This window comes from Pieris napi, chromosome 7, assembly GCF_905475465.1.
Source record: "Pieris napi chromosome 7, ilPieNapi1.2, whole genome shotgun sequence".
Taxonomy (NCBI): Eukaryota; Metazoa; Arthropoda; class Insecta; order Lepidoptera; family Pieridae; genus Pieris; species Pieris napi.
The window spans coordinates 12,532,557-12,560,200 of record NC_062240.1 but is presented as its reverse complement, the minus strand read 5'-3'; the positions used below and the strand labels follow the sequence as shown (position 1 = coordinate 12,560,200).

Here is a 27,644-nt window from a genome sequence, read left to right as displayed (position 1 = left end):
TATTTCCCCCAAGTGAGGCATAAGGCATCCAGCGTAGAAAATGAGTCTGGTCGTGAAAGGGGGCTAGACGGAAAAAATTCTTACGAAAAGTTGTCACGACACTTTTTTGCTATAGTTGTTATATTTTACATTTTCGATTTAGCTATCGCCAACGTCCATACCACGTTGAATACACCGGTTCTCGTCCGATCACCGAAGTTAAGCAACGTCGGGCGAGGTCAGTACTTGGATGGGTGACCGCCTGGGAACACCTCGTGTTGTTGGCTTTTTTATTTTGTCGTAAGATTGGTGTCGAGAAAATTTATCATACTGTTATGATACCAATTAACATATAAATTAATCGAAAGGAATTTCGTTCCGTCCGGGTGTCCCTTGACACCTCTAAAGTTTTTATGTATGTAAATGATATTTTAATTAATTTATGCACAGTAAAAATTACGAGAAAACAAATAAATCTGTCACGTGTAAAAACAAGGCATTGCAGGTTAGGTACATTGAGTAAGGTCCATATCAAAGGCTGCTAGGTTAGTTATGAATTAATCCATTTGATGAATATCAATTCTGCAGATCACATCGTGTCAAAGGATCTTTCTTATACATCTTCTCGCATTGCATTGATAAGAATTACTTAATTAAGACTTAATGGATTCAAAGTTATAACTTTAATTATAAAATTATAACGTTTCTCAATTGGTTATACTTGTTAACAATTTATAATTCTGTCTATTTTGAGTATTTCCTCGTAAATTCATCCCGAGTAAAAAGATCGTACTCATAATAACGGTGTTCCAGATTTTTTTTATTAGTCAGAGTCGAGACTAAATTCTCGCTGGCTTCTGTAAAAATCCATAACTTTTGACATATCAGATTATATCAAGTACCAGGAACTAAATGACAGCAACTTGGTAGGTAGGTTATAAGAAAATTCCAAGTACCAATACAATTATTCCTAAAATGGAAATGTATTTTAATTAATATTAAATTCAATACGACAGTTGTGGACTTTCCTATTGTTGGATAGTTTGACACTGTTAAGCTTGTTTCGTTAAATATTGTTGAATTATTAATATTTTGAAGGAATTGTTATTCAGTTATTTTAGAAGGGAAAGTGATTAATTTAATATTATTTTGAGATGGAACGTGAGACAATGGTTACTGAGCCCACTGTGTGTTGGGGTTTCATTGACAATTTAGTCTTATGTGCTCTCTGAAACTTTATTGTTTTGCCGAAAATCAGTCCTAGAAGGTAGGTAGTAGTAGGGAGTAGAAGTAGGACAATTTCAAAAGAAATTAAAAATTGCTTAAAATATTACTGAGTTATAAAACAACATGAAGCAGAAAATTGAACATCCAACCCTTGTATTAAAATGTAAACGTAATGTGTGGTTAATCAGTCCTCAATACGTGTGTATGTTGTTTTATTTAAAAGTTTAAAAAAAAATACTGACTCATTAAAAGTAATAAGTAAGTTTCTTGTTAACGAATGTACGAAGTGAGATATAAAATCACTTCAAATTTAACGAAAAGCGAAATCCACTGGCTGTGTTAACTTAAAGTATTTAAGTTTCCGACGACCGCTCTCTTCGTGCAAAGTTTTGCTAAATTAGAACTTGTGTGCAGTAATTATTTGGAAATCGATGATGGATCTCTTCTACTTCTACCTTTTGCTATATGTACTTTGTTGCTGTTGTTTGCTATCCTGTTAGCCGCTCATTGAGATACGGAGCAAGCACATTTCGAGTCCGTTTCGAAGGACCATTTTATAAAAACTTAATTCAGTGCCAGCTCAAAATTTGTTATCACAGAAATTACATTCATAATCTCCATTATTCACCATCTGCGTTAACCAGTAGCCACAGAGGCTTTATAAAGTACATTCTCTCTCTTACATATTATATAATAGAGAGTTATCTATATGTCTTCCGTATGTATGTTTCTACTTTGAGACCGAATGCAATTTAGCATTTTATACATTTGTTATTCGATGCTCCGTTTAGTTCCGAGTCTGATTACGGAGAAACGTCCAAGTTTTTCGTATAAATATAGTGATAAACGCCATTGAAAACGTATATTTTATTTTTGCTGTGTACTGTTCCGTGTATTGTACAGTTATTAAGCATTCCTCGTCCAAGGTTTTATTAAGATTCGTCTTGAGGCGATGCGATAGTTTACAGAAGTTTATTTAATTAGAAGGCTTGTGGATAAGACGATAATTTTATTTTATCTCTTTAAGTTATACCGCGAAGAGAATTAGGGCAGTAAGTTCGGCGGACCCGAGTTATTTATAGCAAAAGTTGTGTTTTCACTAATTAATGGAAGACGTTTTGGTAATTTTTTTGGGGAATTTTCAAATTGCGGACTTAAATTTCGTTCATTTTAAGCCTTAACTAATTCAATGGTTTGGTTTTAAGTAATAAGTTTCAAAGTGGTTTCAACTCGAGTAAGAACCAGAGCAGAAAAAAATATTATTAGCAAGATTATTTTTTGTATAATACGTACGTACGTAATATACATCCTTATTGGTTTACTTTTAGGGTGTACTTTACAATAACACAAATATTCCTTTAACAGTCAAATAATTTTTCGGTTTTACGTCTTTTTTCTATAAATATTCATTAGTTTTTTTTACGTTCAATTCAATGTCCATTTTATAATCCGAATCAGAGACGGTTGTGAATTAAAAAGTATTTCGAACGCGTGACTAAAATCCTTTAAAGTAAAATGGCCATCAAAAGTAATTTAGGTTAATTTACACCAACGATTCACGCCCTACACCAGTCTTGTTAATGAGAACCTTAGCCGAGTTATTCCTGTAAGTCGTTATGCTATTGCTATCCGCATTTGATTGCTATTAGCAACTGCGACAAGTAGCAATCGCGTGCTTGGCATTTTAACTTTAAAAGGGCGTTTCTTAGACCGTTAAAATGTTTTATTTATTCTCGTTTCGAAAACTGAAGTTCTCGTACTCTTTTGTAAAAAGTACTTGTAATCACTTCAATTTACGGTCATACATATGCATGTGTTCTTCGTTTAATTAGCAATCAATATGCGCTGTTATTAAAAAAATAAAATATTTACATATACGTACTAAGCCTTCTGCTAGGTTTTGTTTTTTTATTATTCATTTGTGAATATTAGAATTCAAGGCACCTTAGTCAGCTCAGTATAGATCGTGCATTCCATTCCTGTCTCAATTGTTTTTTCGTTGATAGACGCAGATGTCTTGCCTTAAAAATATCAATGAAACACACTTGTATGTATGTATATATATGCTTATACTCGTAGAAGCATAAGCTGGAAATACACGAGGAAATAACAGTGATACAATCTTGCTATTAGTAAAAAATAAAAAAACTGGCGGTGCTACAACCTTTTTAGGTCTGGGCCTCAGATTTATGTATCCGTTTCATGATCATTTGTCAATCTAATAGGCAAGTAGGTGATCGATCTCCTGTGCCTGACATACGCAGTCGACTTTTTGAGTGTAAGGCAAACCAGTTTCCTCATGAAGTTTTCCTTCAAAGTCCATTGTAGTACAGCCGGTAATCGAACCTACGACCTCAGGGATGAGAGTCGCACGCTGGAGCCCCTAGGTCAATACTGCTCTTGCTTTTAGTGCATGTACATGAATGTGAAATAGAAACTGTGATAAGTTGCGAATCGTACAACTTCCGCTAGCTTTATTTCGTAATAACACTAACGATATGATTGCAGCAAAGAGGCCACAACTCCCGCCTATGGATGAATATTTCCCGGAATTCCTTTTATTTATTCCAACGTTCAGATAAACCGTAATGGCTCTTTGATGTGGCTTCAACTTGAATCGCAGCTAACTTCGCCAGTCTTTGATTGATTTTCATCAAAATTTCAGTGGAAGATTACGAACTAATCAATTTGCGGCAACTTTAATTACAATTTCGTATATTTTATGCAAAATTACTTTGAGGGTAGGAGCGTATAACTTTAAGTGATTAGAATTTTTTTTAATGATCTTATACGAGTAGGCTTTGCAAAATATTTGAAGCTGTCCGATTTAGTTTATAAATTTCAGATACTAGGTACATTAAAATACATTATGTGTCACACTGTTCATTCCTTGTTATCTGCGTGCCCTTTTTTGGATAGTTTATAGAATATGCATTAATGCTGTTTAAGCGAAATGCATTTTGTATTTTAGGATTACTAAAAAATTACCCAACAATTCTATACTGTTACTATATAGTAGTAGTGTAGTGAAATCAAAACCAGTTTTAAAAGTGGTAATGATAATAGTAAAACTGTCGAGTCCAGTCCAAACCAAGAACGCATCTCAGCGCACTTATATTAATTAATTACTTTTATTTACTTAAAAAGCTGTGTTAGACTGTTCATATTATATTATTTCTGTATCTTCCATCCATCATTCATACATACCATTCAACTAAAATAAATATTTATTATTCCCACTACACTACCCAAAAATACCTCCACCGATAATTCTACAATTAAAAATACAGTTTATTTATTTCGTAATCCTACAGCTAACATAAATTATATGTAACAAAAACAATTATACTAAAGATATATATCCAAAGATGGAATACATACTATACAAAAAGGTTCAAACATGAAAGGAAAACATCAATAAAAATGAATAAATACATTTAACTAAGTATGTAATACCTAAGTTGGCTGTATTGTGTGATGGTGTGGTGGTGTGGACGTGAGGGTGTGTATGTGTGCTCATGATGCAGGTGATTTAGCGCTATGGATATACTTAATACTCATTTTAAGTTAGTTGAAAGATGAGATATTGATAAGTTTTAATATTGTATTTTCTCCAACAGCCTTGTATGGAGAGATCGAGTTCCTCGGCCACTGTCGCAGTGTTCCCTCCTCGCATCGCAGCAACAGGCCCGCGACCACCGCTCAGACGCGCGTCTGCGTATCGATGCAAAAGTCCTGGTCATCGCTGAGTCCTTATACTCGCGGCTTGGACGAGACATCGCAGAATTGCTTGTCGCTAACAGAATACGGTATGTAATTATCTGGAAAACTGAATTACATAACAATATGTTGTGGTCTATAAATTTACAGTAGTATTGGCTTACGAGGGGAGTGTTAATTTTCTTGAGGAAACTTTTTGTTTCTTTCTTGTACAGGCTTTCCCCACTATATATATATACGGACCATATTTTTGAGACGCCAAGTATTGGAATTATTCTATTACATAAGTACTTTTCGCCTCTTTATGTCCAAGCGTGTTTGCGCTGTAATGAGACGTATCAAACGGTACGGTGTTGTATGTGATTTAGTATGAGTATTTAGTTTTAGTTATAAGTGAAAGCGCAGTTTGTCCTAAATCGATTGAAACTTAATCAAACCAAACAAGGACTCAAAGAGATTGTATATGGCACAATTCAGTGCGTTGTATAATATTCAAGCGTTATATTACACAAGCTTAATAATTTATATCAAGACAGAACTATAATTTCACAGGATTTAATATATTTCATATTGACTATATGAGTCAGTGCGTTCAATTTGTGTCGGCCTTTTTTGAGGTTTACATGCTCTGAAGACCTCTTGACCTTTGAAACTAACGTTTGACCGAGGGAACGCTTAGGTCACCTTTGCGAAGAACGCTAAATAATTCACAACGCGACATATACATATCTAGACTTGAAATACATATTGCTATTACTAGACGAGAGTACTACTTTCTTAAAACCTTTCGCCCAATAATTTATTGAAATATTTTTAATGTATTCATAACAGAAATATGATTGTGACAAAATTTATCTATCGCTAGTCCTTCGATGTGGGTAACTAGATAATTATTCCGTGGTGCATGTTTAAAACATTTCCCTTAATTTGTAAAACTAATCAAACACAATTCGTATAAGACATTAAGTATGCGTGAATGTATGAGTATGTGAAATGTGAATGAGTATGTGTGCGTATTTATTCGAGTGTAAATGAGAGTTCATAGTAAGGCCTCTGTAGATTCGAAATTCTATTTTAAGAATACTTTACAGCATGCACACTGGAGACCACACATATAGATACACAGTTGTATATTCTAAATGTAAATATCTTATGAGCTGAGCTCACATGAACCACAAAAGGCAATGGACCAAACACGGTCATGATAAATTCAATAAAACATCGAACGAGGGATTGGCTTACTTATCCAGATGCGGCCCTAAAGGTCCTTAGGAACAAAACTCGTGCATCTAGTACTTTCATTAGTATGCAGTTTCAATAGCCGGCATTACAATCGATATCGTCGCTGGAATAAATAAGCTTAAACAACTTGGATCCGACTTGGAATTTATGCGACTCTTGTTTAGAATATGTTAATAGTATTTTACTGTTATTCAGGCCTTGGCACTTAAGTGAATGTAATTTCAATGTTTAGTATAATTCTTGCTTATTTAATATAATATTCTAACTATTTTCTAATGCCTTGTATTTTACGGTCATACATATCGTCCCTGTAGGATGATAACCTCGTATGTCAAAAAACCATTTATTTTTTATTCTTAGACTCTTATGTCATTTAACTGGTATAATCATGAAGTAAGGACTTATTTATGTTATTAAGAAATAAGCCCGTTTAACCATCCAAAACTTTGGACAAAAAAACATAATAATATTATAACGAACATTGACGAAATGAAACATTTTTTTCGTTTCCTGTAATGTTTGGTTCTCTGGGCATACGAGGTTATCATTCTACAGCGACGATATGTAATATTCCTATATTTGTTCGTTAATAAATTGATAAACAATTGGGTAAATTACTAACGATTAAATTTTTAAATAAAAAGTAATGTATACACTTAACAAAAGTAAAGAAATTACTTTTGTTAATTGTATACGTATACAATGTTAATCTTTTATTTAAGTTATAAATGGCCTCTATCACATTCATATGTAGCTCTGGCAGATCACTCTGTAGTGCCAGTTGTGGCTGACATATAATATTGTTGTGTTATAATTATACATATAATATTGTATATATTGTATAGACTTGCTATCGTATTTCAAAGCCCCTTCTGAAGCCCGAACATTACACATAGTTTAGAATCTCTGGAAGGAGATATTTTTGTAAAATGTAGCTAAGAAAGATATTAGATTGTTAATAGTATGGATGTAAGAAAATGAAAAATGGGCTGGACTTGTGGCCAGATAACGACGACAGGTGGACACACAGACTGGTGAAATGACCGGGGCCACGACGCACAAGATGGAGACTCTTTGTTCCAGACGGACAGATGAAATTGCGATGATAGCGAGGGAAAGATGGCGGGAGATGGCTAGGCTTTTACTTGTGGGCTCATATAAATACGTGTAATTTATTAATTAATATTAATGTCTTATGTCGTACATGTGTTTATAGAATAAAATAAAGCTATATTAATGATATAGATTACAATTCTCAGTTAAATTGCGTAATCAGATCACGAATGATTTGAGGACGCATTTAGCAAGGATCTTAAACTTTTGATCTTTATTACTTCACGGTAAGTTACGTATACTATAGTAATATTCTACTTTTGAAGACATCGTCATGTGATTAATATCAGCGGAGGGTAATTTGTTAAATGTTAACCAAAATGCTATCATTGTGTCGATTGCATTTTATATACTAATAACACAAAAATTCTGTTATATGACACGTATTTACTTAACCGTATTCTACATTGTCTGACAAGCGCAAACCAAACGTGGGTCAGTAAGAAAACAACAAGAAAAGCTCCTTGCCGGCATGCACTGGAAAGAAGCATCCTACAGTTGAGAATAATAAACAAACAAAACTTAAACAAACAGATACACTTGTAAAGGCAGGTCAGGAGCGCGGGATAAAAGATGGACACTTGAAGCAACAAAATGGACTGGACTTACTGGAAAGAGATGTAAAGGACGACAAAAGAAAAGATGGATGGCGAAATAGAACTAACGAAGAGAAATGGAAAAATATAGAGGAGGCTTTGACCCTAAAAGGAACAGGCATTCCCTGAAAATGTCAAAAGTCATAATCATTTATTCGTATAGGTAAGACAATGTACACGTGAACGTCAAAAAAAAGTTAAACGCTTCTAATTTTACATTTACTGCCAGTTCTCAAATTAAGGGCATAGAACGGAAGAGAAGAACTGGCAATAAATTCTCCGCCACTCTTTTTAATCTCCAAGTTTTTTGTTTTACACAATGTTTGTAAGGAGCTGCAACCATGTTCCATCCATTAGGCCACATCTCACTTAACATCAGGTAGGATTGTGGCCCTTTGTGTGTTGTCTGTCTAGTTCTGTATAACAAAATACATAAATAAAAAGGGCCATATAAATACAAATACTAAAACACTATCAAAACTTAATTTTAAGAAATTTTACTCTTATAGTATTAGTACTAACAAATGTCAACTAAACAATTATTGTATGGATAAATTCATGATGATTTACGTAACCTACGAACGTTTCCGTAATCATTATTTATAGCTTTAATATACTTAATAGCAAAAAGCTTACCGATTAAGGACTTGTAAAAGCAATTTTGCTGAGTATCTTTTAAAATGTTTAACGTATATTTACCCCGGCCCGCTTTGTTGATGACTATTACGTACCTACAATGTTTGCGGACTGTGAAGTGCTTGGCTGGTTGCATGTGCACTGTGCAGGTTTTGTTCAGGATTTCTGCAACTGTACTGGCTTTTGAATTGACTTCAGAATAAGGATGATGTTTATAATTTATTTACAAGTATTCGTGGTAAATTTTGTATGTCCACAATTTTCTTGGACACTCGTAATGTCGAGATATTTTTTTTTAGTTTGTAATTTCTAGATAATTCCCCGACTATGTTGTCGTCGGATGTATTATATTACTTACGTATATGGACAACTTAAGTAAATGGTATTATGTATATATGTATGTATAATTGTTGTTGTACTTTTATTCCCTTAGATTGTTCAGTTATACTAGAGATGTTATGGATATGATATTTCGGATCTGGATATGGATATGGATATAGGAATAAAATTATATCGGTTTCGGTTACGGTTACGGATATTTAATTATTTCGGATTATCCGTTAGTTTCGGATAGTTTCGGTTACGGTTATTAGATTGAAGTAAAATATAAACATAAATAGTATGTAATAATTTAGTTTTATCTAGTTTAGGTTATCACTTGGTATTATAATCTTTTATTATAAAACCTTCTCAGATTTATCTATTAAAATGAAAGTGCAATAAATTTAATAGATTTACAAAAACATTTAGCTTTATACACTGCACATATTAACTTATAACCTATGTACATAACATATTAAATGTTTTCTTTTTAATTCTTCTTTTCGAGTAATGAAACCATTAACAAGAACCTGTCGAAACATGTAGTATTATCTAGATTTTGGACTCCGCCCTTATCCGAAACTATCCGAAAGTTGTGAAACGGATACGGTTACGGTTACGGATATATATTTATTTCGGATATCCGATTGTTTCGGTTACGGTTACGGAGCTCCATAACATCCCTAAGTTATACCTGTACTGTATTACTTATTAGGTATATTATTAAGTCCTTATCGTTTGGATAATTCAGTGTCACGCCTTTTATTATTTTCTTGTGTAGTGGTCTTCTATAACTGGACATCTTCGTTTTTTAGTATGAGTCAAACATGCCATAGAATGAAAAGTCTTGGCCCTTATCGTATAGATTTAAAATCTATGTTATTTTGTTTATTATTTAAAATTATAGTTAATATAAGATAATATGTCTGTTAGATCATCATAGATGTCAATCGTCTTGTTGGAAAAATTGTTCACTACTTGAAACTTATTGCAAAGTTGTTGGAGACGGCTAAGCTTGTTTGTGAAGTTTGACGTCTAAGGAATTAGTTTCCTCAACATTTTTTCTTGAATTTAAAAAATATGATTTTTCTTAGTAAAATATGTTTTTATATATGGAAAATAAAGCTTGTTAGTAGGAATAGTTATTAAAAGCTAACATTAATTAGAACTATCCTACCATTTCGTAATATTTAATTGTTTGGCATATAATTTGCCGACGCTCGGCACACTGATACATTGGTACAAGAAAAATAAAATACAATATTTAATAATCACTTACACACATAAGCAAACATTGTTGTTCGGATTAATACCTACAGCTGAGTTTCATCATCGAACGTCGGGCAGAATACGAAATTCCAACCGACGTTCGACGTCCGTCGTTCCACAACTGAGCGTTTTTTAAGGCATTTTGCCCACGCACCACCACTATGTGGAACCAGCTACCCACTGAAGTATTTCCGAACCAATTTGACTTAGTGTCTTTAAAGAAAAGAGCGTACCAATCCTTAAAGTCTGACAACGCACTCACGAGTTCTCTGGCATTGACAGTGTCCATGAGCGGCGGTATCACATAACATCATATGAGCTTCTTGCCCGTTTGTTATATAAAAAAGTGCGTGCGTCCAAAGTAGGTACATATGTCAGAAGTGAAACTTCTTCGGCAAACTAATTTCTAACTCTTGTTCATATTTATTTAAATCAAAAACTTTACATTTCCGAGACTTAGAGGAAGGTAACAAGAAAGATATGTTAGGAATTTAATGAATTTAATTGTCATTAAAATATTTAAAGTGTCGAAAATAATAACAAATTACAAATTTAATTTTTTAAATTTATTTCTTCGATAACAAAAACACGTGGCATTTTAATTTACAACGTTATTTGAGATTTCAATAAAATTATTTTGCATAAAATATAAAATACTAATATTTCATAAATTCTCTTTACGAAATATATAAAGTAACTCGCCCTTCTCACTCTCTCTCAATCGCTCTCTCCCTTTCTTCGACACAAACGCTGCACATCTTCGTGACGTTCCGTAAAAAATTTACCCTCATGCGCCCACAGAAGTTTTATTTCAAAAAATATATTTTTCTAAAATAACGACGATATAGTAACAATGACAATGTAACTAGTTTGACCTTTTAATAAAGCGAATACACGATAAATGAATGTAATTTTGCGAATTATCACGGAGGGACACTCGGTTGAGAACGAGTTGAGACTCGCACGCCCAATTGGGTTGATGAGCACTTTTCCGGCCCCGTTTGTGTTGGGGCTAGTTGGAAATTAGATAATTCTTGCCATTACGAATCGCGCCATTACTCCAAGTCGGAAAACTTGGGCTCGTTGTGGTCGAACTTTGACATGACTCCGAATGTCATACGACCGAACAACGATGAAGATGTGCGTATTGCTTTGAAAATTTAATTCACATGTAGTTTTGCTGTAAATTAATAAATCATCGCATTTATTCAATGATTTTCTACTAACTGGTGCCCGTGACTTCGTCTGCTCAGGATTAATATTTCGAGTAGCTTATATTAGCGTTGCGTAGAAAACAACTACTGAAGATATTGACTATTTAAGATAAACATATTTTCCATCATAAAATAAATCAGTGGCGCTACAACCTCTTTAGGTCTGGGCCTCAGATTTCTGTATCCGTTTCATCATTTGTCAGTCTAATAGGCAAGTAGGTGATCTGCCTATGTCTCAGACACAGGAGGCTGGGTTTTTTGGGTCTAAGGCAAGGCATGTGGAACATGGTGTTAATGGTTTCAGCTCCTTACAAACGTTTTGTTAAACAAAAAACCTTGGCGATTAAAAAACCAGAGAGTTCTGCCAGAGAACTGGCTAAAGTTATCTAGAAAATCTACGAGTCTAATATAGAAGATACTAATGAAGATTATGTTAAGTTTCTAGAAGTTTTAGTTAAATTTAAATTTTTGAGCACATTTCGTATAATAAACAGAAAATTAAGTCATTACAGCTACTTTTTTTTATTATTCACATATTTAAAATAAATCAGTGGCGCTACAACCTTTTTTAGGTCTGCCTGAAGGGCTTCACCACAGTACAAATTTTAATTTCCTTATTACAAAAGTTTAAAATATGAGGACCGTGATTTTGGTTGCAGCTCCTTTCAACCATTTTTACCAAAACAAAAAGTGGCATATTAAAAGATTTACTCAGCTTTTTTTATAGTTCAATCTGTTAGCATTTAAAGTCAAAGGCATCGTTTCTCAAGAGGGGGGTCAAGTTTGTTTTAAAATAATAAATACAAACTACATATAGCTACAAAAGATTCGTTAAAAATAGTGCGCTATGTATTACTTTAATTTCAGTGACGGGGTTGCAAGACTGTTTTACTTAACTTTTTCGTGGGTTGCGACATAAAAATGGTTGAGAATCGATGCTTTAAAGGAACTAATATTGTTAATTATGAAATATATCTATTAAGCCTTAGTAATTTTCATAAATCCTATACCTCATTTTAATGTTCTACGCAAATGTAAGAGTAATTAAGCTGTTTTGACAGAGCTAATGAGGAACGTGGTATAGCAGACGCGAGGCACCGCGCTAATGGCTCTAACTGTCACCGCAACGCCTTCTAGACTTGCTCTTACTCGCAACAAATTATACGCCACATCTTGCCTCATCTCTAAACGAGTAGATAGATAGATAAACAGCCCTACAGCAAATAGGGCTCGTTATTTATCGTGTAATTATTTTACAGAATAATACAATCTAAAATATGGTTTGTTTTAATGTAACAATAGCAGTCTCGTTCACGCGACAAATGCATATAAAAGTAATACTTTAACTTGTTTTTAACCAGAACCTAATAACCAGGTAGTCCATTTATTAGCCGCAATAAATACCTCATATTTCTCTCACCATAGACCTTGTTTCTTCTCGATGTAGAGCCGAACTTGCGTTATAGCTCGTACGTAACGCTTAACTAATTTTTTTTTCTCCTCAAAAAAATGTTTGACTAGAAGACATTTATAAATTTTTACTAATAGACAGACAGACAAACCGACATAACATTTATTACTAACGAAACAAACACACAAAATAATAATAATCAAAAAAGAAATAAGGTACATTTTAAGTGTGTAATGTGTGTGTGCACAGCATTTTTCTATGAAGCAGACGTTTTCCACAGCGCTGCCCTTCGATTCTGTAACTCACTTTTGAGTGAGTGAGTGAGTTACAGAATCGCAGGGCTGGTCATTCAGAGACCATAACAGTTAGTTTATAGTGTTAGTAGTGTATTCATTACAAATATACCTGTGGTCATAGATCAGCCAGTGATAAATACATTCATTTATATATCGAGTGTTTATATTTTATTAGTGCCTTCAAGATTTCTTAATAATTTAATTGCTTGTGCTGTAAAGTAATGAAATTGCATTTATCATATTCGGACCTATGGCTACCGATACAAATTGCTCCTCTTTGTATATAATAGCGGCAGATCCCGGTTTCGCACGGTGGATATTTTTTTTTTAATTTTGTAGCTATATTGATATGATCTTTGATATTGAGGAACATTTTTTTGTTCTATCATCAATAGTTTTTGTTATTATTGTAGCATTCAAATGGTGAAAGAATTTTTAAAATCGGTCCAGTACTTTTTGAGCCAATTCGTTACAAACATACTTACATACAAATCTTTCTTCTTTTAGGTAACATATGAGCATGACATAACACATAATAGTAGTAATTAAAGTTATCGTAATTCAAACATACAAATTAAGGTCGCACAATATTACGCTCATTTGCTTCATGTAATAATTAATAATCTTCGTTGACTGTTTACTACCCGTGTTTGCTTCAACTGTTTTGAATTGTGTTAATTAAGTTTCGCTCGTTGCGCGTGTTTATTTCTGACATAAAATATATAACCCGAGATAGTTATTCAATAACAACAGCCTTATTAACGTAATTAATTCTCTAAAATATGTTTCGTTATAATTATGGAAGTAATGGACAAATGGTTTCAGCGTGCTACTCTTATATCTGGGGTCGTAGTCGATCTCCGGCCGTGCGTCAATGGACTTTCTTTCTATGTGCATTGTGCAATTAACAAAATCATTTATGCATTTAGGTAACATAATGAACGTCAATAAAGAAATACTGTATATGAATCGATTGACTAAGTACTATTTACAAATTTGCGTGAGAACCTTAATCTGAAACTGCTATTGGTAAAATCCAAGATTCACCTATTAGATACGTTTTACTTAAAATAACAAACAGTAAAACAGACACAGAAATGTCTGCACTCTGCACTTGCTGTTTCAGATCACGAGTGACTTTCGCGTATTGCAATTCCATTATGTTACGACTGTGATCTGAAAATGGGTAGTTTTATTGCGTCACGTATCAGATAAATGTAATAAAAGTGTCGGATTTGTTTAAAATGTTGTATTAAACATAGTTGCGCTGGTGAACACACTTGACAAAGGAAAAAGATCTTATATTCTACCCCAAATGTAAAATGTGTATATACTGGAGTTATGTAATCTAACATTAGTTAGGTTACGTATATATATTTTAGTCAAAAATTAGAAGCGTAAACAAAATGTAAGTAATCAATTGAAGCCTAAAAACATCTTGAGGAAACTGGCATATACCTAAACATCGACGGTGTGTCAGACACAAAAGATTTGTATAAAAAGTTTTTGACAGGTACAGAAATCTTAGGCTTAGAAATTGCAGCAGAAGGTTACAAGATTAAAAATTGGGTTCGAACATTCGTAAGAATGACATGGTTAGCCATTAAGGCTACCTATTATTAACGACGTGAACCTCAAGTAGGCTAGTTATTCAGAAAAACAAATGTAAATGAAAGCAAAAGCGTTAAAAATGCATTAGTCCAATAAGTAGGTATGTATAGACATGAGTCGTTAGTTCACTAACTTTTAGTTCGACGCCATTAGAGGCAGCCCACAGCCTTATAGTGACGTCAGTTATTTTTGTAAGTCAACGGATATATTATTGCTGTTTGTTAAACGCTATTTATTTAATAAAGCTTTTCAGTACATGTGTATTAACTGTACTAACATATGGATCTCAAACTTGGGAGTCCAATAAAGCGCAAAGATACAGATGTGTTAAAGATGTATGATAGGGAAGAAAATAATGATAAAATAAAGAACACATCATTAAGAAGAATAACTAAGGTAGCAGATGTTACAATAAAGTTTAATAAACTTAAGTGGAAATGGGCGGGGAATATGGCAAGAGGAAACGAAAAGTGGAGCAGGAAGGTACTAAACTAGTGCCCAAGATACAATAAACGCAAAAGAGGATGACAATTTATCTGAAATAAACCGCTATTATTATTATTAATTAATCAACGATCAGCGAAAATATAGAGCTTTTTCAGTAAAAATGTTGCACTAATATTAAAGAAGAAATTAGTTTCTAAATTATAAAGTAAATATTTTAATTTTTAGAAAATTTGTCTTCATGTATCTGACGACATAACTAACCTAGGTATATCAAAACAACGGATTTTGAGGAAACTTTGGATATTCTCTGAGTTAGAAATACCTGATTACCAGCTACATCAATATGACACTTTTGTTTCGACAAATTTTTGGAGAAACATACATATAGTTTCGAATCATTATTATCATCATTCTGACAACAATCAAATTCTGATATTATTAGGGGGGGCAAACTAGCCTCCTAACTAGAAGTCATCGCAACCCATGGACAGCCATTTTAAGTGGGTGCGTTGCTGGCCTTTGAGGGAGGAGTATAAATAGATAAATAAATATAGCCTTTATTGACAATCTTGTAAGTTACATTTTATCTTATTTCTACTTAGTTATTAACGAAATTTAAAGTAAATGTAAATATTATCATATTATTTGCTATTAGACACCGGTTTCTTGATCGTCTTGCTTTTCAGCATAGGCCTCCCCAAGTGTTCTCCACAAAGATCTTTCTCTTGGTTTCCTCATCCATGTCGCTCCTGCCACCTTTTTAATATCATCTTCCCATCTACGATGTTGTCTACCTTTACTTCTCGTTTTATGTCTAGGACGGCATTCCAGGGGAAGGAGGGAGGAGTATACTCTCACTTTAAACTATTGGGGAGGTTGAATCTCTCAGAGAAGCCCCCCACCGGGTGGAGATTCCACACTTCGCTATTGGGAATACAAAAATTAGACTAAAAGGATCTTACTATCCCTTATAATTATAAATAAATTAATTATCGTTTACCATATCATTCAACTCAAATGAAATATAGTTATAATATTTTTTTTTAATTATATTTTCTTTAAAAAGGAACTTATGTCCGTAATCCGGTCTAATGGAATCATCTACTTTAAACTTTGACAACTCCCACAACTCCTGAATAAGTCTTATTATCTTCGAGCAAGGAATTCCGTCCTCCCGAAGTAGGCCTAACATTCCCTTTACAATTGACGTTTCCTTTAATTTATACGTAGTATTGTGGTGCTACTGATTAAGCTAATTAGATGTTATTTTACTGTATTTTATGTTTGAATATGATATAGTAAGGGTTGCTGAAATGGCGTTTTTATAGAACGTCTGATTAATTTTTTAGAGAACAGTTCCTGAGCACAATTGCTAAAAATCACTCGAAACGTATTATTAATAAATTTATTTGCAAGAATATGGTACAAAAATGTTATGGTGGATCAATCTAAGGTTCGCATATTGTGCCACACATCATTGCGAGCCAATTGGTCTTAAAAGGAATTTTACATAAGAGTAATATCATTACAGTCATTTCTTATATTATTTGTAATGTTAATATATCACATTATTAAAATATATTATAATGTTATTAAATTACTATTAATTATAATGTATGTTAAATAAATATTAGATTGTAAGTTTATTTTATTTTATTCTGGTTTTATAATTGTATATGTCGGAGCGCAAGCGATTAGAATTGGCAAGAAACTCTTCGCCTGCTTTTTAATATATTAAACTATTAACTAAATTATTATATTAACTGCTGTTGGGAAGGGTTAAAGGGCTAATGGCGTAGTTTAGATCTAAAAATATAGAATAATGTAAGTAATGAAAAAGGATTGTCATTTATTGGTAGTCAAATAAGCGTTCAGACGTTTCTGTATTTTCTTAAAAGAATAGCGAACCTAATATTTGTTTTGTATTCATTGTATTACTTTCATAAAATCATAAATTAAATTCAGCTTATCATGGCACAACATTCATGGCCTGTTAGGTACAAATACGACGGGTCAGCTTGTTTATATATTCTTAATACAAAAAAAACACGTCTTCTCTGAATAGATTTATGCCCCTCAACGCTAAAATCGGTTTGTAAGTGACCAAATTTTTAATACTGTTTAATGGCTCTTTTAAAGTTGAGATAGGTATGAGTTAGGAACACATACCTAATAGTTGGACTAAAAAGTTCGTAGGTTAACATAAAAAAAATCTTTTTTGATAAAATTTAATTTCGATAGCGGTACAGCGATTATAGCCGTTATATAAATCGATACCATTTTTGTAGTACGATTTGTCTTAAACCTCAAAATAGGCTTCAGATTCAGTGACCTCTTCATTAGCGCAAAATTTCTGTCCAGCGAGCATTTGAGGTCTGAGAGCAGGAAAAGTAGTTGGGAGCCAAATCTGGAAATTGCGGAAGCAATTTTTCATTGATTTGTGACACCGAATTAAGATTTATTTAGTTGTTATGTTTCAAGTAGGTATTATATTATATAGTTGCCACTGAGCTCAGGTGATATACATTTTGCGGTTAACATTAAGGTAAAGTGGCAGTAACTGGTACGAGCAGTTGCCAACAAATGCATATAACGTACACTTAGCAAGGCGGACAGGCCAGAAATTCGTAAATGCTATTTGCAAGTTCCCATTCAGCTTGAGCCGCAACGAACCTTTGCCAAATTGAAAGCATCCTTTAGGTGAATACCTTATATTTTGCCTTTACACCTGTTGGGGATTTACTGTCGCAATCAGTGGCATTTCCCGTAAATAATTAAAAGTAATGATTCTCGAAGAGCAGTTACCCCTTTATATATTTCACCGGAGGCTGATCACCTACCTATATTTTACGATAAATTAGTGATCTCGAAACTGATAAAGAAATTTGAGAACCAGACCTAAAAGGTTTTTTAGTGTAGCACCTATTATATCAGGTTTTTCATGGTTTTCTCAGTGCGGTTATGTCACATTATACAGAAATAATCATAAATACATAACATTGTTATAATGATATTTATGTAAGAATCATATTCGACTCAAGGATAAAATAGAATTCTTATGGTAAAATAAAATCAGTAGTTTTTGAGTTTTTTCTTTACAATATTACAAAAACACATGTTTTAATATTATTGTAATAAATAGTTCGTTAGTTTTATATAATAAAATCTGACTTGATCACAAATGAAAATATATTCTTTTCTTAATATATTTAATCCTGATATTTTAATATCGCTTTTACTCTTTCGTGCAAGGGCACTAACATTTTATAAGGCTACCGATGTCTACTATATAGATAGTTCTGTTCGATCTGAAATTGTTTTACCGGAAATAGAATTCGTGATATGCATGTAACTCACAAGGCCACGGAGGTCATTATAAATAACTTATAAACATATTTGCGTACCTAACGAACTTAACTTGTCTACGTAGTGGAAGTAGGATTTCAATTGACCCATAAGATTTTATCAACATTAAATTGCTAGTATTGATTGGAAATTTGAGAGTATCCTGGAGAATGTTTGGAGAACTTCATCTTCGAAATTGCCAATCACGACCCGGCTCTTTGTTTCAAATAGATTGTTTTCGCTAAAATACCTCAAAATTTATACTGTTTTTGGTAATAATTACACTAGTTTTAATTAATGATACCAATGCTTAATTTTGATGTATTAGCCTATTGGATCTTTCTCTACCGGTTGTAACTAAAGAACGTTTCTTTGTAAAAAAAACGTGTGTGTACACGCGTTAGATGTTATATTTCTTTGGCATAACAAGATAAAAATCATTCCAAATTTTTACCTTTTGCCTTATTCTACGTTTGTTAAAAAACGACACAACAACGACAAAATTGACTCTCATAATTTTTCCCTACTGCCCAAAAGAAGGATAACTTCAAAAGTTACTCTAGTCACTAAGTCACTTTAGTCAAATAGACTATGAAGAAAACACTTCATTATATTTATTTACCTACGTTTTGGTTGTTACCTTCTGGGACTGATACACGTCTTCGATTTGGGTCTTACACGTATGAGCAAGCGCGTTCTTTCTTGAGCCGCTCACCAAACTTCGCTACCATTGTTTAGGGCGGCCACATTTCCTTTGTCTTGGTCCAATCTAGTTCCAGTTTGGGTATGTGGTTGGGCTACCTTCGAAGAGTGTCTGATCTATCCATTGCGACGTAAAATCCGATTGGCGTTTCCGAGAACCATTCCCGTAGTTGTTAATTGGATATGTCAGGCCAGAAGATTCCCAGGATCTCAGCTACTGGTTAACAAAGACCTAAACCTGGTGGCTTTAGTGTTAATTAAAAACCACCACCTCACTACTAGAGTATATGTCATAATCAGTCTATATTATCATTTATGATCAGCATAAAACGAAACAAATATGCCGCCTCTTGCCTTCGCAGTCGGGCAATAACGTCGTATCTAAAACTAAATATTTGTTTGATTTCCCGCGCTGCTTGTTCTTGTTTATTCAGTTAGAATATTTTGATATAAGAAGCGAGAAATGGGAATTGACATAGACGCTTCCGATGCACCTGAAATCGTTGAGTTGAACGCCGTTTCTATTTTCACAAATACAAAATGTTTTGAGCTAACGACTGTGTCTATAATTTAAATCCCGTAAGCCAACGTTTACGAAATCTTATATCTTAATATATATAAATTACGCGTCACGTTGTTTGTCCGCTATAGACTCCTAAACTACTTAACCGATTTCAATCAAATTTGCACACCGTTTGCTTACAGCTTACATATCTATATATATAAAAATAAAACCCGTTTTCCATTGTCACGACATAACATGAAAACGGCTTGACCAATTTGTCTGATTTTTTTTATATAATATACCTTGACGTACGAGGATGGTTTTTACGGAGAAAAAATAAAAAAAATTGAGTGAAAAAGTCTAAAAACAACACTTTTCTATATTCCCATACAAAATATTCGTAATAATACTTAAAAGTCAATTTGAACTTTAAAACCATAGCATAAAGTTCAAGTGTTAGTGGAGGGGTTCCGGGAAGGTAATTTTTTATTTTTTGACATAATGTATTTGTTGTCTTATCAATTTTCTTTTTTTTATCTTACTAGCTAGACCGGTGTCCCGAAAAGCAGAATAAGTATTTTAAACAAATAAAGAATCGACTGTTAGGCGCTATGATGTTCGCCAGGCCAGCTAGTATATATATATAATACTACTGTACGTGTGTATGTCACTGAACTCCTCTTAAACGGCTGGACCGATTTAAATGATTTTTATTCGCATGCGTTTGGGTGACGCCCTGGATGGTTTAGATTCAAAAATCAGCCCAGCAGATGGCGCTGCAATCATACTTTGTTTAATAAACTAATCGCTTGAAATATCATGCAGGACAACGTCTGTCGGGTCTGTTAGTCTATAAAATAAAATAGACTTTGGATACGACACCGTATGTCAATATCAACGCATCAATCTATGAAATAATTACTTATGGTACTTTCATATAACATACATATTTGTTCTATTCCTTAAATTAATATGTTTATTACAGGTATAAGGTGGAAGTAGCAGGCAAAAGCCTGCCGGTCCTTACCACGTTGGACAAGGGTCGATATGGAGTAATTGTGTTCGAGTCTCTATCGAAATACGCGAACATGGACAAGTGGAATCGGGAACTTCTCGACAAATACTGTCGAGAATACTCGGTAGGGGTTGTGGGGTTCGCCACACCCGGCGAGGAGACACTCGTAGGAGCCCAGCTGAAAGGATTCCCACTCTTCATGCATACCAATTTAAGGCTTAAGGTAAATTGAAATTTATAGATTTTATCTGACCTTTAAATGCTCTTACATTGTACTCGAATATAATAAGGTAAGTTTCACTTGTATTTATGTTTATTAAGAGTTTTTTTACTTCTGAACGGAACTGAACTTCTTTAAATGAGCTAAACCTTTCTGTTAAAAGTCAAAAATCATTTATTCGTATAGGTAACACAATGTACACTTATGAACGTCAAAAGAGAAGCATTTAATGTATATTTTATATTTACTGCTAGTTCTCAAATCAAAGGCGTAGAGCGGAAGAGAAGAACTGGCAATAAACTCCCCGCCACTCTTTTTAATAAAGTTGCTTTTAAAATATAATTAAATGGTCTTCTGAATTTTATCGTAGTTTTTACTTGCTTATTATACATTAAAACATCGTATACGCTGTAGGAAAAGTCAGTCGAATACAAAAACCTTTTTTGGAGGCTTTAAAAAAATACATCTGTTGCAATGATATGAAAATCACATTTAATGTATTTTCTTCAGGATGCATCATTAAACCCAGCATCACCAGTGCTAAGATTAGCACGGGCTGGTGAGACAGCTTGGGGACCACTGCCAGGTGACCATTGGACGGTGTTTAGGCCTAATAGTTCCACTTACGAACCTGTTGCGTGGGCTTCAAGGGAGAACGAATATGGAGCGAATGGTGAGGATTCTTATTTATTACGTTATATATTATATATACCTACTAGATGACCCGGCAAACGTTTTTTTTGCCATGTATAGTATTTCTAGGAAATATTTTTTTAGTTCAATAAAAATAACTATCTACAATAATAAAAAATAAGGGTTCATTGTAGAGAAGGGAAAATTAAGGGTTGTGTGTATTTTTGTATGTCGTATCATAAAAAAATAAAAACAAATAGTTATAAAAATTTAGGGGTGGGCCCACCCTTAACATTTAGGGGGATGAAAAATAGATGTTGTCCGATTCCCAGACTTACTGAATTTGCTTAAAAAATCATAAGAATCGGTAGAGCCGTTTCGGAGGAGTATGGGAACAACAAAATATTAAATACTCAAATTAACTGTTAAGAGCAATGTTGGCGTAGAGGCTTCAGCGTGCAACTCTCAACGCTGAGGTCGTAGGTTCGATCCCCGGCTGTGCATCAATGGACTTTCTTTCTATGTGCGCATTTAACATTAGCTCGAACGGTAAAGGAAAACATCGTGATGAAACCGGCTTGTCTAGACCCAGTAAGTCGACGGCGTGTGTCAGGCACTCGAGGCTGATCACATACTTGCCTATTTGATCATGAAACAGTTTCAGAAATCTAAGGCTCAGACCAAAAGAGGTTGTAGCGCCACTGATTTATTTTTTAACTGTTAACTATTATCAAAAAGCTTGGGCTATTAATAACCCTGTTACTGGCTTTATGAACGCTTTTAACAGTCAATTATTGGTTAGAGAACTTTATTCTTACGATCAAAATTATTTTTTTATTAGAGCTTAATTATAATGCGAATTGCACGTCGCTATCCGACAGCTGTTTTAATTTTGTAATTTTAGTATTCTGGGCTCCGAATGTGCTTAATGTCATTTTAAATTTATTAAATACAGTAATGTTACGGTATGATAGGCTATTAAATAAACAGCTGCATTCATTAATCTATTATTTTCTGTTGGAAGCTAATTAGATCCATTAAAGCTTTAATTTGGACAATATAAACAATTGTTCTCAACTCGTTTCGAACAATCAACATAACTTTTATAGTTCTTTTACGACATTTTTATTATTATCTACCCCATAGTCTAGTGTTTGTAAGTATAGTCGAATTTTTAATTAGACGATATCAACTGACGTTTACGGTGTTGTCAGTTTTTAATGAAATAAAAATAGTGTTGTGACAAAGTAAAAACCCCTGAATTAATGATCGGTGATGGCACTAGTCGCCGCGCCGCGCTTTGTAATAAGACGTCAAAAAACTGATTGTAGTTACATAGTACTAGTAAGTAACTTATATCAGAGCACTTTTATACAATTTTGAAATAGAAATAATATTCTTTTATTGTTTGAAATGATTGACTATTCACACTCATTGTTCATTCATCTGATTGAACAAGAACTGAACGCATCACTATTACTTTAAATATGGCAACATTATTTTACAAAGTGACATTAGCTACTGTCAGTTGGCTTCGTTTAATTAAAAATACGACTATAGTAGGTCATGAGGTTCTATGCGGGTGGGGTTTTACAAGAAAAAATTGAATGGCCAAAACTCACTGATGACAGATTGAGCATTCTGATAAACTAGTTAGATATGCTCACACTTTGAAACCAATTTTCCTTTAGTTTTTGTAATTTATAAATCGATGTATTTTTATATAGATATGTCTTTGTTGCTTGGCACATTGAATCATGTACTTTGTTTTTCTTATGTGACAATGTGTCAGTGTGCCGAGCGTTAGCTTTTGTAAATAAATTAATGACAACCTAGATCTGCCGGTATGGAAGTAGGCGTTGAACATCCGCGATTCTCGTATGATGACGTAGAAGTGGGATGCTTCGACTCTGTCAGACGAATCTATCCCACCGGGTAATGATGTGTGAGTCTCACAAACACTGTCCGGTGTTTGTGCATACTCAAAAATCATTTCATATAGGATTAAATTTACATTGATGAACGTCAAAAAATAAATATATATGAAATGATTCTAATTTTAAATTTACTACCAGTTCTCAAATCAAGGGTATAGACTATAGAACGGAAGAGAAGAACTGGCAATAAACTGCACTTGAAATATCTAAGTAGATAGTCTATTTTTTTATATAACAAAAACTGGGGAAAAACGGGCATGAGGCTCACATGCCTTAAAGCCTTTTAAGGATTGACAACCTCTTTTTCTTGAAGGCTCCTAAATCGAGTTGGTTCGAAAATACTTCATCTTATTCTCTATTCTTTTAAAACTTCAAAATACGTGAACACATTTATAAGAGTGTGCGTCCCATCCACAGACTACAATATTTACAGAACTTGACATTTCGACTGCGCATTTGTCACTGTCAACTTGAAATCCGTCTTTCATACTACGTGTAAACCGAAACTTTAAAACATTTCAATGAACGCAACACAATAGGTAATAAAAATGCAGACGGCTTGATTGATTTGAGAAAGCCAAAACGGAAACGATAAATTCATATTACCGTTGGTGAATCGCTGGATCAAAGTTTAATGTGTGAAGATTTATGTTTATCAAAGTTTACGAGCCAACAGTTAAGACAATTACATCTTGTAAAAACTCTGGGGAGGCCTTTGCTCTCGATTACTTTGAATTGATAGCGGATAACTTTTATCTCAAGGGTACATAAAATATGCTTATTGCCGTCTTCCTTTCAATATTTTTATGAGCAGTGTTGGCCTAGTGGCTTGAGAGTTAGTGGCATCACCTTGATGGCTGGAAGTCGACTTCACAAGACATTATGCGAACTAGCGAACTGTGGAATCGACTCCCCTGGGAGTCTGGTTGGAGTCTTCCCTGGTCTTCCCTGAGAGATGCGACCTTCAGAGTATAGTTCTAAAAGCCCGGCAACGCACCCACTAAAATGGATGTCCATTGGCTTGTTAAATCAAACCTTATGTACAAAAAAGTGTGCGTCCTAAACCGTGAGGTCGTTCAAATTACGATTGTGCATGTTTTCTATGTACGCAGTTAATGGTTTAAGGAAGACATGTGTGGAAACCGCAACACCTAAAAGTTGGTGTGCTTAAAAAACATCCAGAAGTCTGAAACCAAGGCCTACAGGCCTTTGGGTTCTATTGTCTACTTATGTTTTATTTGTTTTAATAATTTTTGAAGCTACAACAGTTAATACGGTTTTTGAATTAATATTTATATTTTGTGTTTGAATATAGCTAACTAATGTGTTTTCAGAATAGTGTGATCCCTATGAATTGTAAAATATAATAACATTCCTAATAAAGTTAATTCCTAAGAACTGTATCAAGTATAAATAAGGTAAACGTTAAATTTTAATAAGTAAAATAAAATAATGTAATATATCAGATTTTGCTAATCAACCAATTTTTTTTAAGTTACGCACGGTAGTACCAAAGTTACTTGTTTTATTTGATAAATTGTTTAGGAATATGAACTATACGTGCTATTAAAGTTTTTTTTTGTTGTGTAGAGACGTTGGCATTACAAATTTAATGAACATGCAGTGTATGGTTGCTTCAGTCAAGGACAGTTTGGTTGAAATTGTTTATTCCGAACCCGCTTGTTCCGAGAATTTTTTTTCTTCACATGCGCTATAACATGATGTAACATTCTTTGAAATGACTGCGGAATTTGTATTATAAATTATAATTCGCTTTGTCGATTGTAAATTAACTTAAACTATTTGTATGTTACACGTGAAGTATATTACAAAATATGTCATATTAAAAATAATATATGTTTATATAAAAACACATACGAAACAAAACATTAACACGGAATAAAAAAGAAAGTAGTATTTGTATTTATAAACATGGAAAATTGATAAAATTTTCCAAGGCAGTCCACAATTTTCCATTTTTTGCTACATTGTCGACCTCATTATTAGCGAGTAATATATTCATGCCTTATCATTAATGTCAATCAATAAAGCCATCGGAAACGTTACAGTTAAAATTTTTAATGAATAATTTAAAATGTCTACAAAAATATTTAATAATAATAAAAACAATTAAAAAGCTTTTTAGTTGTATTTATTTATTATAGATACTTAATTTATAAAAGTAAACTTAAAACTATCATAATTTTTAAAAGAAAAAAAATTAAACAAATTTTATCAGTACTAAATATCTACCTTCTAATAAGTATCTTCACCTGCGAAGGGAAAGGCCTCGAAGTCAAATCATTTATTTCAATTAGGCCTATTTAAAAGGCACTCTTGAAAGTCAAAATTACAAGTTAATATTTTTAAAACATTACTCTAGTTGCCTCTTCCAAAAGGTAGTTCAATGGAGAGAAACGGGCAAGAAACTCCATACTTACTCTTTTAAAATAGTTTTTACAAAATTTTTGTATACATTGATTCCAAATTATATGTGAAGATCATGTACCTAGAATAAAAAAAACTACTACACTAAAATAAAATAGACGCGTGGTGTTACAAAAAGCAATGCAGCAAATAACTAAATTATGATGTAGATCATGGTACTCACATATTCACAAATATTGCAACTATAGATTTTACTTCCTCCAAGGATATTCAGGTATCTCCATCAAGGGCAAGCTGCATCATGCTGTTATCCGCCCATCTCGTGAGCGGTCTTGCTCTGTATCGACTCTCAATAGGGCCTCCCCACCGAATACAAAATATACCAAATAATGATTATAAAAATCGCCGTACGCTCAGATTTTTACCACTTTCCTGAAACTAAGTAAACATAGCGTAACAATATCGAAATAATTATTAATACATTATGTTTCGTGCATATGTAGTGTTAAAAAACCTAGCCGTTCATTATTGTTGAAACACGAGACACTAATGCCTGCCGCCATTAGCGCTTCCCTTTTATAAATCTATTAAAACACACTTTTTATATCGTGTCCTTTATATCAGTAACAAACACGAATTTAATGTATACCATACGAAAAGTGATAGTGTGATTTAATTTGTGCTTAAAACAGAACTTTTTAATTACAAGGAAAATTATTAGCCTACTTCCCAATGATAGTCAGCCTATTTGTGTTTCTAACGTCAGTAAAAGGCCGGCAACGTACTCACGAGCCCTCTGGCATTGAGACACTCCAAGAAGATTCCATATCAAAGATATTTTGAATATCATACATATACAACATATCAGGACAGTTTAATAAATTTTAAATTGAAGATGAATAAAACTACCGATTATACCTAAGGCATAATAACATTTTCTAAACTCTATATATAATCGAAAATGGAATACATAAAATTGAAGCATTAGTTAAACCGCGTTTATATATCAAAGTTTTCTGAATATCATACATATACAACATATCAGTATAGTTGAATAAAGTTTAAATTTAACAACCTTTTTATAGATTGTCTTTACGGAAAATATACAATTTGAAAATGCGATTATCATGGTTCAATACGGTACGGAGCTTTCAGCCAATCACTGTATACTCTTATAATTTTCTTTGCTAAAATTAAATATTTATAAATAAAGCTTTCGAATTTCAACAGAAGACCACATACCGCTGGCTACAGTTATGCAAGACCACGGTCGTTTGGACGGCGTCCAAAGGGTCCTGTTTGGGGCCGGGCTGCAGTTCTGGTTACATCGGTTGCTGTTCCTCGACGCGTTGAGTTACCTCAGTCATGGCCAGTTGAGCTTGAGCCTCGACCGGTGGATACTTGTCGATATTGATGATATCTTCGTGGGGGAACGAGGTGAGTTTCTTAGGCCATTATTTATATAGACTTAGATTTAAATATTGTAGTAAAAATAAATTCATAGAGTGTTGGCCTAGTGGATTCAGCGTGCGACTCTCATCCCTGAGCTCGTAGGTTCGATCCCCGGCTGTGCACCAATGGACTTGCTTTCTATGTGCATTTAACATTCGCTTGAATGGTGAAGGAAAGTATCGCGAGTAAACCGGCGTGCCTGAGATCCAAAACGTCGACGGTGTGTTTAGGCACAGGAGGCTGATCACATAATTGCCTATTAGATTGACAAATGAAATAGATACAGAAATCTGAGGCCCACGCCTATGTAGTGCCACTGATATATTTTTATTTATTAAAATAATTAGTAATATACATTGTTTTTA

The 27,644-nt window shown here is 33.6% G+C and overlaps 1 protein-coding gene and 1 non-coding gene across 3 annotated transcripts in view; both read left to right on the top strand.

Moving 5' to 3' along the window:
* LOC125050822 (bifunctional heparan sulfate N-deacetylase/N-sulfotransferase) overlaps window positions 1-27,644 on the top strand; it is a 153,732-nt gene that overhangs the window by 73,247 nt on the left and 52,841 nt on the right. For both annotated transcript variants that reach the window (XM_047650858.1, XM_047650859.1), the window contains exons 3-6: window positions 4,827-5,015; window positions 20,620-20,872; window positions 21,380-21,542; window positions 27,058-27,264. In XM_047650858.1, the coding sequence (XP_047506814.1) occupies window positions 4,827-5,015; window positions 20,620-20,872; window positions 21,380-21,542; window positions 27,058-27,264 (812 nt within the window). The remainder of the gene's footprint in view (window positions 1-4,826; window positions 5,016-20,619; window positions 20,873-21,379; window positions 21,543-27,057; window positions 27,265-27,644) is intronic.
* Window positions 148-266, top strand: LOC125051435. Its single transcript, XR_007117278.1, has one exon. It is a non-coding gene; the product is annotated as a 5S ribosomal RNA (ribosomal RNA).